The 16,132-nt window shown below is 39.1% G+C and overlaps 1 protein-coding gene across 6 annotated transcripts in view; it reads left to right on the top strand.

The window, feature by feature from the left end:
- The window catches only part of kiaa0825 (KIAA0825 ortholog), a 269,652-nt gene that overhangs the window by 98,350 nt on the left and 155,170 nt on the right, over positions 1-16,132 (top strand). For all 6 annotated transcript variants that reach the window (XR_013547071.1, XM_078396492.1, XM_078396491.1 and 3 more), the window contains 4 exons: positions 599-817; positions 1,330-1,735; positions 11,601-11,757; positions 15,439-15,594. Coding sequence is in view for 5 of the 6 variants with exons in the window: in XM_078396492.1 (XP_078252618.1) it covers positions 599-817; positions 1,330-1,735; positions 11,601-11,757; positions 15,439-15,594 (938 nt within the window). In the remaining variant the exon portion in view is untranslated. The remainder of the gene's footprint in view (positions 1-598; positions 818-1,329; positions 1,736-11,600; positions 11,758-15,438; positions 15,595-16,132) is intronic.

Here is a 16,132-nt window from a genome sequence, read left to right on the forward strand (position 1 = left end):
CCTCTGGCGATCTGTCCTCCACACTCTCCACCCTTATGTTTCCCCAGCTCTGCACTGACCTCTTCTATCCTTTTCCCAAATTCCACAAACAGGACTGCCCTGGCAGATCCCTTGTTTCTGATTGACAATAAAATGTTATCATGCTTATGAGATGAATATTTTGACATGTGTGTTCTGTTATTTTAAATCTAACAAGTGTCAATCTTCAACATTAATATCACAGTATTTTACTCCTTGCATCACATTTCATTTGCAAGTTGTAATCAAGGAAGACATGGTGAGTGCTTTGTGGATAACATTGTGTTGGCTCGGGGTGGGACACAGAAAATCTCCATCAAACTGGATGTTGCCTAAAATGTTTAGTTTGGATTGCAGATATAAGGTAACAGTTTACTCTAACTGTACCTTAAATTATTTCGTATTTTAGTTAAAAATATATATTTTTTAAAGGACAGCTGGCACAAATTCAGTGATATTTCTAATGTTATATTTTGCATTAGCAATAAAAAACCTGTTGTAACCTCAAAGAATATAAATATGTGATTTATGTTATGTGCTAAGTCTGAAAGTCGATTAATAATAGTATCACCATTTACAGCTGAAGATGAGTCAGATGTGCCAAGGTGTCTGAAGTTGTTCATATCCAAAGCAATCAATCCAATTTTAAAGCACGTCATCTCCTTGCTTCATACATGGCAAGCTCTGGAAAATCCTGGCACATGTCCCAAGCAAGTGCCTCCTGAGAGTTTACTCAGTAAAATTCCCAAAGAATGGGATTATATACCAAGGGAATTTAAAAGAAGAGAATATGGAAAAAGTAAGTGACTTTTTGTTTTCTGATAATGAAAATTAATTCTGTTGCTCCTATTGACAAATAACAAAAGTAATTTGTATACATAGTTTTATGAATGGGGCAAATAATTTTATTGTGTTTTATGGAATACTATTGTAAGAACAATGTGAAAAACATACTCAAAGGTGCTAAGTAAATATTTTGTTAAACAGCTGAATCTTTGCTCCTACTCATGCTTTCTGAGCCCCCTTCAGTGGCTGACCAGTGATTTCTGCTAGCTTTAGGTTCATGTCGGGACATGGATATGAAAATCATGTCCTCAAATTAAAACTCAGTATCTTGGCATGTCTGTATACTAATTGCTCAGGTTTCTTACGTAGAAGAATCCAGTTCCCAAATATAATCAAAGTTCACATTACAGAAAATTACAATGATAATTTGTAAATAAACTGAAAATTTAAATTTTGTGTCAATATATAAAGATTGGGAGTTCTTCATGGATAACAGTTCTAACTATGATGTAAATTTTCTTTCAGATTTTACAAAACTTGCTGCTCAAGTTATTTCAGTTGTAATTGATAACCTGCCTGCAATAATTGTTTCAATACCTTCAACGATTAAATACCTCTTCAATTTAGCAGAAAAAAAATTAATGAACAATATTCCTGAGCTCATAAATTCATACCTCCTTTGGTATGTTATTACAATCATTTGCCAAACTCTGGAAGATGGAAATGCCACAGAATTAATGTCAGGTTTCACAATAGACAGATGGTGTAAAGGCAAACTGGAGCTGGTGAGTGAATGTCTGTTGAACATTATGGGACAGCAAAAGGAAAATCCCAAACCAGTAATACAGAAGATCATCAACTGTCTGGAAAAACAAAGACCTAAATGGATTGAAGGCCAACTACAAAATGCAAAGAAGTTCTGCTTGGATAGGTAAGTGACAGTAAATTGTAGTATTTTGTATTTAAATATTGTTCAAAAGTACATACTTGAGAATAGTATTTCATCAATCTAGTCAAATAGTCATTTAAAGTACAATGTACAAGCTTGGAAATGGTGCCGGTCACCAGTTTTGTTACACTGGGTAGACACAAAATGCTGGAGTAACTCAGTGGGTCAGGCAGCATCTCAGGAGAGAAGGCATGGGTGACGTTTCGGGTCGAGACCCTTCTTCAGACCCGACCCGAAACATCACCCATTCCTTCTCTCCAGAGATGCCTTGGCCCACTGAGTTACTCCAGCATTTTGTGTGTAGCTTCGATTTATACCAGCATCTGCAGTTCTTTCCGACACATTTTATTACACTGGGACTGAATGAAAGTTATTTAGTAGATCTAAATTTAACATTCATGATTTTATCCACGCCTGAATCAAGTTTGATTTCAAATTATCAATTTATTCCCTTTCAGTGACAGGTCAATACGCTCATCTCACATTTATGTGGATATTGACGTATACTTACTGTGTTTCAAAATGCATGAAACTAGTTTTATCTTTTTTTTGCCACATAATTAAAAATATATATATTGTAAAAATAAATTAATTGAAGTTCATGCTCAAAAACATTTCATGTAGTGAAACTTGAATCCTTCTGATTTTGCATTCACAAAAACAGTAAAATTGTGCTCTTCATCAAGTACTCAGAATTGTCTTCTTGCTCATGGAGCATGTAGAAGATTTCATTTCCTCATACCAACACCTTTACTAAAATAGTATGTGATCAGGAAACAGCTTGAGGAATTCATGGAACCAGCTTTTCATAGCATCTCATGTATCTGCACTGTGAAATAGGTCCACAAGATGAGTCACTCGAATGGCAACTTTTGCTTCATACAAAACTCATTTCTACAATTACTACATCTTTGCCATAAATGATTCAGTGGTGGTCCCGCTGGAAGTTCTGAATGAGGGGAACTACATGTGAAGGACGTTGGGCTCTACGAACATGACAGTCGGTCCCAAGGGAGAAGGAAAAAAAATGATGCCAACAGATACAGTTCAGCAAAAATATACAGGGAACCACAATCATACCTTCAGTTTTGTGAGCAGCTATATATATCTAGAAATTAGTAAACTCCCTAGTTACACAAAGCTACAACTTCTGCAGGTTGAGCTTCAGTCATGTCCCTTGCTAGGACTTATTTGACTTTAAAGATTAAGATCACCTTGAACTTAACACCTGGATCATTCCAGGAAGATGCTGTTTCATGCCAAATATCACACTTTGTAGCTCATCACTAGATTAGTTTACAACTGTATGGTATGAACGTTAAATTCTCCAATTGCAGGTAACTAACTAACAACAACCCTTTCCCCTTCCACCAATATCCCTTACTCTCGCTTCACATTTCCTGCCCTTTCTCTCCTCATCTCACATCATTTTGCCTTCTGCCCATCTCTGACCTTTGTCCATCCATCTGCCAATCAAAATCCTCTCTCCTGTATACACCTTTTACTTGCCAGGCTTTGTCCCATCCCTATATTTTTTCCAGTCCCCCCCCCCTATCACAATCAGTCTGAAGCAGGATACAGAATTGGCTTCATAGTAGGAGGCAAAGGGTGGTAGTGGAAGGTTGTTTTTCAGTTAAGGGCCTGTGAATGTGGTGTGCTTCAGGGATCGGTGCTGGGTGCATTGCCTTTTGTCATTCATATGTACAAGGCATGATTAGTAAGTTTGCAGATGGCATTAAAATAAGTAGTATTATCGACAGTGAAGATGGTTATCAAAAACTACAGCGGAATAGAAATATATACGAAGCTGAACGATTCAGTATTTATACGTCGACGAACAGTATAATCGACAGTGAAGATGGTTATCAAAAACTACAGCGGAATCTTGATCTACTGAGCAAGTGCACTTGGTGAAGTTAAACGGAGTTTAATTCAGATAGGTTTGAGGTGTGCATTATGGGAAGTCAAACCAGGACAGGACCTTCACGGTGAGCGGTAGGAGCCTGGGGAGTCTTATAGAGCTGAGGGGGTCTAAGAATACAAATGCATGTGTAAAGGTGTGGAAGATAGCTTCAGATGATGGCTACAAATAGGGAAAATTGACTTGGATGATAATACAGAGGTGGAACTTGGTGGTCTGAACAAGTGTATTAGGGTTGAAAGGTTCATGCCGGCAGCCAGGGTTTTGACCTCTGAATTAGCCTAGGATAGTGACTGTGGGAAGAGGTATAATTATTGTTCAAGGCATGCAGTTTTCGTGGAAGGGAAGAAGGAGAATAATTCCCAATAAACAGCAGAAATTTTAGTTCATCAAAGAGATGTATCAGGCGAGCAGCCTGACTATGTAACAGCGAAAAATGTGTGGAGTCAAGTATTGAATTGGTATTCTACCAATGTTCATATTACACATGGTTTTTGCAATATTTTCTCACATAGATGCCTGATAGCATCAAATTGCATTAGTTAGTCTAATAATGCAATGTGTTAAGTATTAGGGTAAGTGGCAGCAATTTACTTCACCTATTTGTGTATACTTTATGGCAATGTCATCATGTATTTAAATAACTTTTAATCTGTTGTGTTGTCTGGGTGGTAAAGTATCAGTATCATAAAAAGAGTGCTGTTGAAAAAACAAAGAAATGCCTGACTTTGCAAAATAATTTGTCCAAGAAAAGATTATTGTTTTTCATCATGGTGACCCTGACTTGGCTGGCTGGGTGCATACATAGATTAAGATGAATGCAGTTATTCCTTGGCTGGTGACTGCCTCTTTCAGGGCACATTCTCTCTAATGACATGATTGATAGGCTGTCCCAAATCTACAGAGGAACACATTAATCATTGCTGTGACTGAATACAATCATCTGCTTCACCTGCAAAGTGATAGACAGAAAAGGATACGATGTAGGTACTAACGTGATTCACTGATTGGTCAGAAGCCTTAACTTTTTCAATGTCAACTTGAAAGATCCATGATAAATGACATAGTTTATGCCACCCTTCTGTTTGGAAAACATAGTCCTTTTAGAATCATTGAGCTAGTATGTAACAAATAAAGAGACAAAATATAAGCAACCATTTTAGATTTGCCATTGTATGTACAAAGTTACCATTAGGAAATACTGAAAGGCATTTACATTTCTTTATTATCCCTTTTTTTGCTTCCATACACTTAATCCTTTATTTTCAGTCATTCAACTTTCAGGCCAGTTTTTCAAACTGGAGAGGATGTGAACATATCACAGGATTTGCCATCCCATGAATAAGCGAATGCATCTTTCTAATCCATTAGTCCAATCTATTTGCACCAGGCTACTTCTGATGCTGAGTTTCAATACTCAGTATTGTGCCAATGCCAAAAAGTAAATGTTCAGTTCATACTATAAATAATTACATGTGTCTGAAAAATTAATTCCAAAATCTATTGTTTGGAAATGAAGAAATGTTATGTTATGCAGATTTTGTATGCATTGCTGTTATTTTGATTTTTACATAGCTATCTTCTTCTTGCGTTTGAGGCAGCAGAAGTTACGAAGCTGCTTCTGCTTCTGCTGTCTCTGTTTGTTGTCGTTCACCTGACTGAGGTCAGTTGACAGGGCTCACCACGGGGAGGTCGACAACGTGAGCCCCAACATAGCATTAAAACGTGGGATGCGATTTAGACAAAATTAACAAAGTCAAATGAGATTACATTTTTCAAATGGTTTGCTTCAGCTGCAGATGAAAGATAGGGAGAGTGGTGGAGTCATTTCCTTGAGAAATGTCACTATGTGCTCATAGTAATTTCAAATTTTAGGGATATTTTTCATCTTCAATAAAGTCATCAGAATTCCACACTTTTGATATTTATACTACATTCATTTATGAGATCTATTTTAGCGGAGTTGAAACATTCAACACAATTATTTCCTTCATTAATGCCACTCAAGATCAACTATTTCTGAACAGCCAATGAACCAAGTTTGAAATGTTGAAGTCAGCATAAATATGTTGCAAATTTTGAGACTTGGTTGCTTAACTCTTCTTCAGGACCTCATAGGATGTGCAGTAAGAGGTTCTTGAACCAAATTATTAGGAAAGTCAATCTGTCCATTTTTATGGGTTTATTCCCATATCCAGAAATAAATCTAATTTGTAGTCTTGATAATAATTTATTATGCCCACTATGAATATAGTAAGTTCCTAATTAAGTAATAAAATGCTAATTAGATAATCTCATTTTTGTTAGACCACAAATCCCTTCAAATTTTCATCCAATTAATAGAAATAATATGTATGCTGCATAATGGCAGAAAATTAAGAAAATAATTCTAAAATTAATTTCAGATCCAAATGTATAATATTAATGCCTATTGACATTTTCTTCTACTTAAGACATTAAGACAAAAAGACATTTGGACAGGTACCTGGATATGAAAGGTTTAGAGGGATATAGTGCAAATGCAGGCAGGTGGGATTAGTGTAGATTGGGAATCTTAATCGGCATGGTTAGATTAGATTGTATGATTTGTTGCTGCATGTCAATTGGCATTCAGTGAGCAGTGTTAGATTATTCTCATTTTTAATAATGACTTCTGATGTATCTCCATTTTGTCACCCAAGTCATAGAGTGATACAGTGTGGAAACAGACTCTTTGGCCGAACCATCAACATGTCCCAGCTACACTAGTCCCATCTGCCCATGTTTGGTCCATATCCCTCTAAACCTGTCCTATCCTTGTACCTGTCTAACTGTTTCTTAAATTTGAGATAGTCCCTGCCTCAACTACCTCCTCTGGCAGCTTGTTCCATACACCCACCACCCTTTGTGTGAAAAAGTAAAAAGCTGAATAGTAAATGTATCCTTTTCATTATTTATGGACATGTTAGTATTGACCCTTTACTCAGAGTCTCTGTCGTTACATGGATGTTCTAGTTTCTTGTCCACAATCGTGGCATTTCAAAGGTGCAAAATGTTGAGTTTTGTAAATGTCACAGAGCTCAGAAAATTCAGTGTGGTATCTTATCACAGTTTCTGGCTCTGGGGGCTAGTGGAATCAAGGGATATGGGTGAGAAGTTGGGCACATGTTACTGATTGTGGATGATCAGTCATGATCACAATGAATGGCGGTGCTGGCTCGAAGGGCCGAATGACCTCCTCCTGCATCTATTTTCTATGTTTCTATGTTTCTTCTAATTTTAATTAATTGATTATTGGCAAAAATATGTGACAGAAAATTGCTGGGATGGATTCCACAACAAAACTACAGTGCTGCGGTGGTGCAGTGTTGACGCCTTGGCCTGTGAAGACAATTATGCCGAATGCCTTCTTCGTTATCCTATTCATAACTGTTCCTATTTTCAGGCACATATGAACTTGCACCCCAATGTCCCTGCCATCAACATTCCTGCCATTTCTTGTCTTCCTAACTAATAGACCACAATCAGTGATGATAGATGACAAAACATTCTCCATGGTAATCCTCAACACGGGTGCCCCACAAGGATGTGTTCTCTGCCTCACTACTATACTCCTTATACAGTCATGACTGTGCAGCCAAATACCAATCCAACTCAATTTACAAGTTTGTAGATGACACAACTGTAGTGAAATATCAAATAATATCAAATAATCAATCAAATAATGATGAGACAGAGTACAGGAAGGTGATTGAGAACCTTGTAACCTTGCCAAGAGAGCAACCTCTCCCTCAATATCAACAAGAAGGAGATTCTGATTGACTTCAGGAAGCGAAGCAGTACACACACCCCAATATACATTGATGGTGCTCAAAGTAGAAATGGTCGAAAGCTTCTTCTGAATGGTCAAGTTCTTCTGAATAGATATCACTACGAATTTGTTCTGGACCAGCCACATCAAAGCAATGGCCAAGAAAACAAACCAACGCCTCTATGTCCTTAGAAGACTTAGAAAGTTCAGCATGTCCCCAACAACCCTCGTCAACTTCCACAGATGCACCTTAGAAAACATTTTATTGAGATGCATCGTGACATGGTTTGGGAACAGCTCCATCCATGACTGCAAGAAATTGCATAGAGCTGTGGACATAACCCAGAACATCGCACAAACCATTCTCGTTTCCCTGGACTCCATCTACACTTCACGCCGCCTAAGCAAGGCCACCAACATAATCAAGGACAAGTCTCACCATGGTCACTCCTCTCCCCTCTCCCATCAGGCAAGATGTGCAGAAGCTTAAAAACACATACCTCCAGATTCAGCGACAGTTTCTTCCCAGCTGATATCAGGCAACTGAATCATCCTCTCACCATCTCAAGTGCAGTCCTGACGTCCCATCTACCTCATTGTAGGCCTTTGAACTATAACAGACTTTATCGGACTTTATCTTGCACTAAATGTTGTACCCTTTGTAGGTGCACATTGTGGGCAGCTTGCTTGTAATCATGTATAGTCTTTTCATTGACTGGATAACACACATAAAAAGGCTTTTTACTGTACCTCAGTACATGTGACAATAATAAAGTGAACTAAAACTAAAACCAATTGTCATGATTGTATCTCAGTCATAAGTGATAGGAGTAGAATTAGGCCATTTGGCCCATGAAGTCTACTCCACCATTCAATCAATGGCTGATCTATCTCTCCCTCCTAACTCTATTCTCCTGCCTTCTCCCCATAATCTCTGACACCTGTACTAATCAAAACTCTATCTGTCTCTGCCGTAAAAATATCCACTGACTTGGCCTCCACAGCCTTCTGTGGTAAAGAATTCCACAGATTCACCATCCTCTGATGAAATAAATTTCTCCTCATCTCCTTCCTAAAAGAACGTCCTTTAATTCTGAGGCTATGACCTCTAGTCCTCTCCCACTAATGGAAACATTCTCTCCACATCCACTCTATCCTCTCCACATCCACACAGTCATTATTGATAATAATAGATCATTGCTCTCTAATCGTACTTGATGTTATATTTAAGATAATGTAGAGCGTTTGCCATGCGATGGGCCGCACGGCAGAAGGTCGCTGCTCGATGGGCACCATGGCTGCGGCCATGCCCAACAACAGGCTTAGCTCGCTGCTGCAGCACACAGAACCAGCCCAGAAAGGCTGCCGGCAAGCCCGGCCTCTGCTTGGTCTGTGCACCGGACAGGAGGAAGACGGACAGAGGGCTGGTAAGCGGACCGACAGCGGGAGGCAGTGCAGGGACTCGGCAGTGGAGAGGGCCGCTGGAGGACCTGCAGCAGTGTGGAGCATGACCCGGCGAGCCACTGTTCAATCCTAACCACAGGCCCGGCTCACTTGGAGAGAATAGGCTGCTGAGCCCTTGAGGTCGGCTGTCCCCCGGGGAACAAGGGTTGAACCAGGTGTGGAGAGGGACATCGGGTCGTGGGATGACCAAAATGTAGGAGACAGCTGCAATGGGCCCTTGTGATCAGCTGCAGCTGGGACTGTAAAATGGTGTAAAAATGGCGCCTCTTGCATATGGAGTCAGTGGGCTATTCTGTGCATACTGTGCTATCTGGGGCGATTGTGCTTATGTACTGGGATAGTCTAGCTGGGCTGTATACAAAAATGTATTTTACTGTCCCGAGTACACGTGACAATAAAGAAAGCTTTGAATGTAATTAGATGTAATTTTAATTCTTATTTTGTTAAAATTTTCTGAAGTTGAATTTAGAACTTCACAACTTGACTATTATGAATACATAATTTGCAAAGTGCCAACAGCCATTATTGGAGCTGTATTATAGTCCGAATCTGCATTATTGTCAATCTTCCATTGCTAAAATACTTGTTACTCATTAAAATGATTGATATGTTGCAAAATTAACTTATTGAAAAATTTGTCATAAGGTTCATTTTTCTCATCAAGTGTGTATAAACTACACACTTTCTGTAGATCAATCATATTTATCTCTGTCTATATATCCTTCACCACATATCCTATGCACGGTACACATTCCACTTTGTAATCCAGTCCAGGATTTAGGTAGGACTGGAACCACTGACATAGTTAGTTTGTTGCTTGTTTGGTTAGTTGTTAGTCTGTCAGCTGAAGCGAGGAACACACGGGTGTGCTGCTCACTCGGCATGGGTTTAATAAATGTTTTTTGGTTCACCGAATACTTCGTAATGGATTGATTACAAAACACTTTCCAAACACTTGTGGTTGTCAAAAATAACACTAATTGTTGAAGTACTCTTCAAATAAAGGGTTCTCCCTTAAGTACTATTATATCGAATGATTGGTACCGAGCATTTGAATTATGTCTGGTCTATACCTTAGGACTGGGACGATTCTGATTATGATTCGCTTTGGTTTTAGCTGACTTGAAACAGAACTGTCAGGAATACTTTCCAAGTGTGTCTTTAACGACCAAGAAACCTCACATTTCAAATATCTACAGGCTGAATGTGGAATTGCAGAAATAATAACATATCCTATTGAAGTAAGCTAAATCGTAATAATCCCTCCTTTTTCATGAAATATGCACTTTTCTGTTGCAGATTGAATACAACTAAAAGTTCAGCATTCATGGAACTTATTTCACAACTCTATTAACAGCAATCACATATTCATTCTAAATGATGTTGAAGGACTTTTAACATGAATTTTCAGACTGCTTTGTTTTCTGAAAAAAGTTTCCATCGAGCAAATATCCTTGTAGTTAACATTTACGTCCATTGGTTGATTTGGTAATACTAAAATGAGGCTGTTATGTGATTTTGTTCAGGTGTATTCAACCGTTGATAAAACTACTCAACCCTTCAGTTGACTTTAATCAAAATTTACATTTTATGGATACCAGGATTAAGGAATCTGTTTCTTAAAACATATGGTATACACATTAATTGGGAAAGAGAAAAGGAAACAGAACCCTTCACTGTATGTTTATTCAAGAAGTATCAATATAATTCAAGACTTCAGTATGTTAGTTTAACCTTAAATCCCTGGAGATATCTGTTGAAATTTACACCAGAGGATGCAATTCAAGGTTTTCAACACACAGCAGAAACTGGAGGGATTTACCTATGAGAAACTGAGAAATAAAGTCCCAAGGAAGGAAGGTGTTGCACTGATTTAACTTTTGAATGTAACAGTAAATGTATTGTCTTAAGATTTCTGTACACCCTATCCTGAAGATGAGTGTAACATTGTTCTACATTCACATAGATAATTTGTACAATAGCACAAAATTACAAATAAATATTTGCGAATGTGGATGTTTTCATTGTGAACCTATTTTCATTATATGTGATGCATTAAAGGTGATTGGATAGGGAAGATGCACACTATATCTTTTCAGTGATAAGATAAATTGAACAGAGGAGATATAGGTATATATAAAACAAAATGAAAGTCAGCAAAATAGGAGGTTGGCGGTGATGCTTTGAAAACCAATGGGCCAAATGATAACTGTAGCATCCCTAGAATAAAGTCTACTTTCATGTGTAAAGTAATTTTTGTTCTATTTATAAGCCCTCTACGTGAAGACAGAAAAATGTTGTACTGCGGACATGCTTCAAAATAGATGTCCCAGGCAAAAATCTAGTGTGTTCAGCAATTAGCTTTTCACTGAACTTTAATTGTGATGCACAAAATCATTTATTTCACCATTCAGTAGGATTTCCAGACAACTTCAATAAAATTACTTTTATATCCCAATGTCATTTTATATGTAATAAATTTAGGGAATTAAATGCTTCAACCATGTTTGCTGTTCCCCTCTTTGGACTTTTGATCATAAAGGGAATTTTTCATAGATGCATTAATTTGCAGATAGTGTACATGACATTTTTAGATAAAATCTGGTAATATTTTTCCTCATTTGCCTTAAATGTGTGGGAAGTAATTGATCATTTATTTTTTGTTCTAACAGTGCATTTCTCACAGACAAAGATTCGATTGCACAGGAAAAAGACTGTGTGGCTGAATTGACTGAGCAGAAAATAAGTATGATGCTCCTGGATATTTGCCACCAGCCAGGTGGCAATGAATACCTGAGACAGATTTATCACATCATCCAACTCAATGAGGTAGGGAAACGGTCCTTTAACCAAGCAATTAGGTGTGTGTTGGCCTGAGACAGTATCTGCTACCAGCTAAGGTTTAGTCAGATGGCACATTTAAATATAATCAGTTGCAAATCCTCATTAAAGATAATAAATGAGTAGAAAATTTTATATAACAGCATTGTTCAAAATAAATTACATGTAATTACATATACTGCAGAGATTTACCTTGCCTGTGAAATGTTAACTACTTTTATCTAACTTCTTCATTATTTCAATCACAGAAAACCAAAGAGAGATTGGTATTAAATGTATTTTATAGTACATCCAAATTAGTGTTTTGGAGAAAGTAGCAAATGCTACTGTGCATTTTGTTATCTGTTATGCCAGAGAGTAATCGTCGACCAGCATTATCTCTTTTTATGCATTTCGGAAAATATTAATTTTGCTTTGCCACAGCACAATATTTCTGGATATATCATATTATGACAAAGGAGGTAATTCAGCCCATCGGATCTAAGACAGCTCTCACTGCAGTTGCATCAATCCTATTCCTTGCAACCTGTTCTGTGTCCCATTCCATCTCCGTCATTATTCTCCTACCGCCCACTTACAATAGGAGAAATTTGTAGCAGTCAGTTAATCTACCAATCAGCATGCATGTCGGGAGAAACTGGTACACCTATGAGAAACTCACATGGAGAACATGCAAACTCCATACAGATAGCATTGGATGTAAGGATCAAACCAGGGTCACTGAAATGTGACTTGCAGCACTACCTGCTGTTCCCCACTTGAGACAAAAGATTGTGTCTGGGTTCAATTAATATTGTTTAGCAGATCTGGTGTCAAAAGAAAACAGAACAGGTTTGAATCATTGTGGGCCATCACTAAAAGCAGAATTAAATTCCATTCTAATCCACAATTTCATGGTCTGTAATAGCTGTCACACTTCCAAACAGTACATTTTAATTATCCACTGACTTAGAATATTTTATGGTCTTCGTACTCACAAGGTATTACTGGGAATGTGGGTGAATTTAGCTATTTTCCTATGGTACTTTATGAATCATGTTTGCCATGAGGTGGCTTGATTTGATAATTTCGTAGCAAATAGTAAAGTGTTAATTGATGATGTGCCGTCAAGCTAGGGTCGGGAACATTGGAGGACAGAATTGTGGGATAGTTTGTTTTGACGGGGTGGACGACCATCTTCCTCCTGCTCGGAGTCTCCCCCGGGTGCGGGCGAGGGGAGAGAGGAAAGGGGAGAGGGAGCCACTGACCCCAGGCGGCCCTGCTGCCGGTGGCCATCTTGTTTGGGCAAGTGAGGAGGGAAGCGCAATTAAAGTCGTACGTGCCCCATTGTGACATCATACGCTGAGTACCTTTAAGAAGTCAGTTAGAAAGGTAATTTTTAAACTTTAAAATCTCTCTAACTACCCCCATCCCCCCCTCCTCCTCCCCCCATCCCCCCCACCCACACCATCTCCCCTCCTCCACCCCACCAACCCCCCCTCACCCACTCCATCCCCACCCCCTCGCCCACTCCATCCCCACCCCCTCACCGATTCCATCCCCCTCCTCACCCACCCCTCACCCTCTCCAGCTTCCCCACATCCTCCCTCCCTCCTTATGCCCCCTCATCCTCCTTGCCTCATCCTCCCTCCCTCCCTCCCCCCCATCCTCCCTCCCTTACCTGACGCTCTCGTCACCCCCTCCCTTCCCCCCCCCCCCCCCATTGGCCACTGCCGTCACTCAGGCGGGTCCCGCCCCCCCCCCCTCCCTCCTGCAGCGCGCGGGTCTTTTGAACGTTTTTCTTTTAGTGGAAATGTCTTCTTCGGGTTTGTTAACTTTTTTAAAGGTTTATTTTAGTTAAGCCTAATCTGTGAAGTAAGCGTTTTTTTTTTTAACGGTTTAAAAAAAAATGGAAATTGTTCTCCCCACTCACACACCCCATTCCCTCTCAACAACTGCGGAGGTGCGGACCCGTTGGCGATCCGCCAGCTCGGGCCCATCAATCCTACCGATGCGTGCACTCGTTTGCAGGCGGGGAGCGTCCCCCGGTTTCTGGCTTGTGCGTTGAGCGCTGTTCGTGGCGAGCTGTGGGGAATGGCGGAGAGGCAGTGCTGATCGACGGCCATCTTGTTAGACCTGCGCCGCCTCTGGCGTCGCGCTGCACTATGGGAGGAAGGTCAGACATGCCGGGGAGCGCTATCCTTAAAGACGTGCGGGTCCCATTGTGACATCACACGCTAAAGATGGGTGTGGGGGGGGCAGTGCGAGCCCATCTTTCACAGTCGCACGGGTCCCATTATGACGTCACATGCTGAAGACCTTTGAGAAATCGGTTAGAAAGGTAATTTTTAAACTTTAAAGTCTCTCTAACTTAAAAAATATAAGACAAGTTAAATAAAACTTGTTATAAACTATCGCCAGGCCAGTCATAATTAAGGTGGTGCTAAAATTGTGGTGCTGTCGTTTATCGTTTTGGTTGAGGGCCCACATGTTCACAACCAAATCTCAAAATCTCAGAAGTAGATAGATGGATGGACGGATGGACGGATTGACGGATTGACTGACTGACTGACTGACCGACCGACCGACCGACCGACCGACCGACCGAATGACCGACCGACCGACCGACCGACCGACCGACCAAGGCGATGACCATTTCTAAGAAGCCAGAATTTAATCAACTAGTTCTTGACATTACATATCATTTCTATTATCATCTATTCCACTATCAACATCTGGGATCAGTATATACCAGAAACTTAATTGCATCAGCCATATAAATAATGCTGGTCTAGATTTGAGTTTTGGTGTCCTGTGTTGAGTGAGTCATTTCGCCACAAGCATGGTACAAGTGTAAAGTATGATGGAATACACTGTGCACACCTGGATGAATGCAATTCTAGCAGTATTTCTAGAGGCTTGATACCAAAGATACCAAAGATTTTGGGGAAAGTTCGGAGCTAAGTTATTTCTTAAAATTTATTGTCCTGTTCAATATTTTTAATTATTAGTATTTTAACTAATTTCAATTTAATTTTTGTGTCATTTATTTACCCATGTTATTATATTTTTATGAATGTCAGGGAATGTCAGAGACATTTACAAATGATTTAATATCTAGTACAACTTTTAGAGGTGCCAGGGCTCCCAACTCCAACTTTGCTGACTTTCAAAACTGATCAAGAGATTTGAGGTAGGGTCTTCGTACTATTAATGGATGTCAAGTAATCATTGGGGCCCACTATTAGAATGCTGACAGCTATCAGGATAGGCTTTCTCGCCGAGCTCTGATAAATACAGATGTGGGGCAACTGCAGGCTTCCCCCATTCCAGGCAAGAGAAATGATCAAAATTAAGAACAATAAATATATATTTAAACATTCTATAAGAGTATAAGTAATTCATAGGTTATTTTTTGCTTGCACTACTATAATATATTGTCACTTCGTGGTCTTTTAAGAAAGGTGACATTTTGAGAGTTTCTAAAGATGTTCTGAATGTAAAAGCTTAAAGTCTGTTATTTTTCTTTCTTGATTAGCAAAATGATCCCAGAATGGCGATAAATTAGTGAAATCTTTTTAAAAAACACTAAATTTTAGCAGATTGGTTTGAAAATAATCTACAAATTCAAATAAACATGTTAATTCCGCTGTTTGGTTCAAAGGTAATATTTTCTTTTTTCTTCACCAGGATTGGTTGAAGGAACAAATTTATTCTCAGGATATTTCACATGGATTTGGGACCTCACAGAATCCCAGGCAATTTATTTGGAATGCATTTCAGCAACCTTTGATGTTTAACCCTATGCATGTTTTCAACCATATTGGCTCTACTAACTTTAACCAGGTAAATACAAATACAAGAACTATTGGAAGGAAATATATGCAAGGTTTATTGATTTGTTGTTAATTATTTATCAATGTCTTTCTTTATATTAAAAAAACATGATTTTCGTGTCAAATACCTCACAAATTTAATTACATTTTATGAAGGATGACCAGGGCAAGGCCGTAAACATTGTCTACATCAGCCAACAAGGCATTTGATAAGATTCCACAAGGCAGGCTGCTTTGGAAAGTTAGATTGAATGGGATTCCAGGAGAGTTAGCTGCCTGAAATAGAATTGGCTTAAGGAAGTAGAGAGTGGCGGTGGAAGTTTGTTTTTTGGACTGGAGACCTGTGACTCATGGTATACCTCAGCGATCCATGCTGGGTCCATTGCTGTTTGTGGTTTATATCAATGATTTTGATGAGAATGTACAAAGCATGACACTAACATAGGTGGTATCATAGGCAGTGCAAATAGTTATCATAAATTGCAGTTGGATCCAGATGAGCTGAGCAAGTGGACTGAGGAATAGCAAATGAAATTTAATGCCGATGA

The sequence above is a fragment of the Rhinoraja longicauda genome, chromosome 3 (assembly GCF_053455715.1).
Source record: "Rhinoraja longicauda isolate Sanriku21f chromosome 3, sRhiLon1.1, whole genome shotgun sequence".
Taxonomy (NCBI): Eukaryota; Metazoa; Chordata; class Chondrichthyes; order Rajiformes; family Arhynchobatidae; genus Rhinoraja; species Rhinoraja longicauda.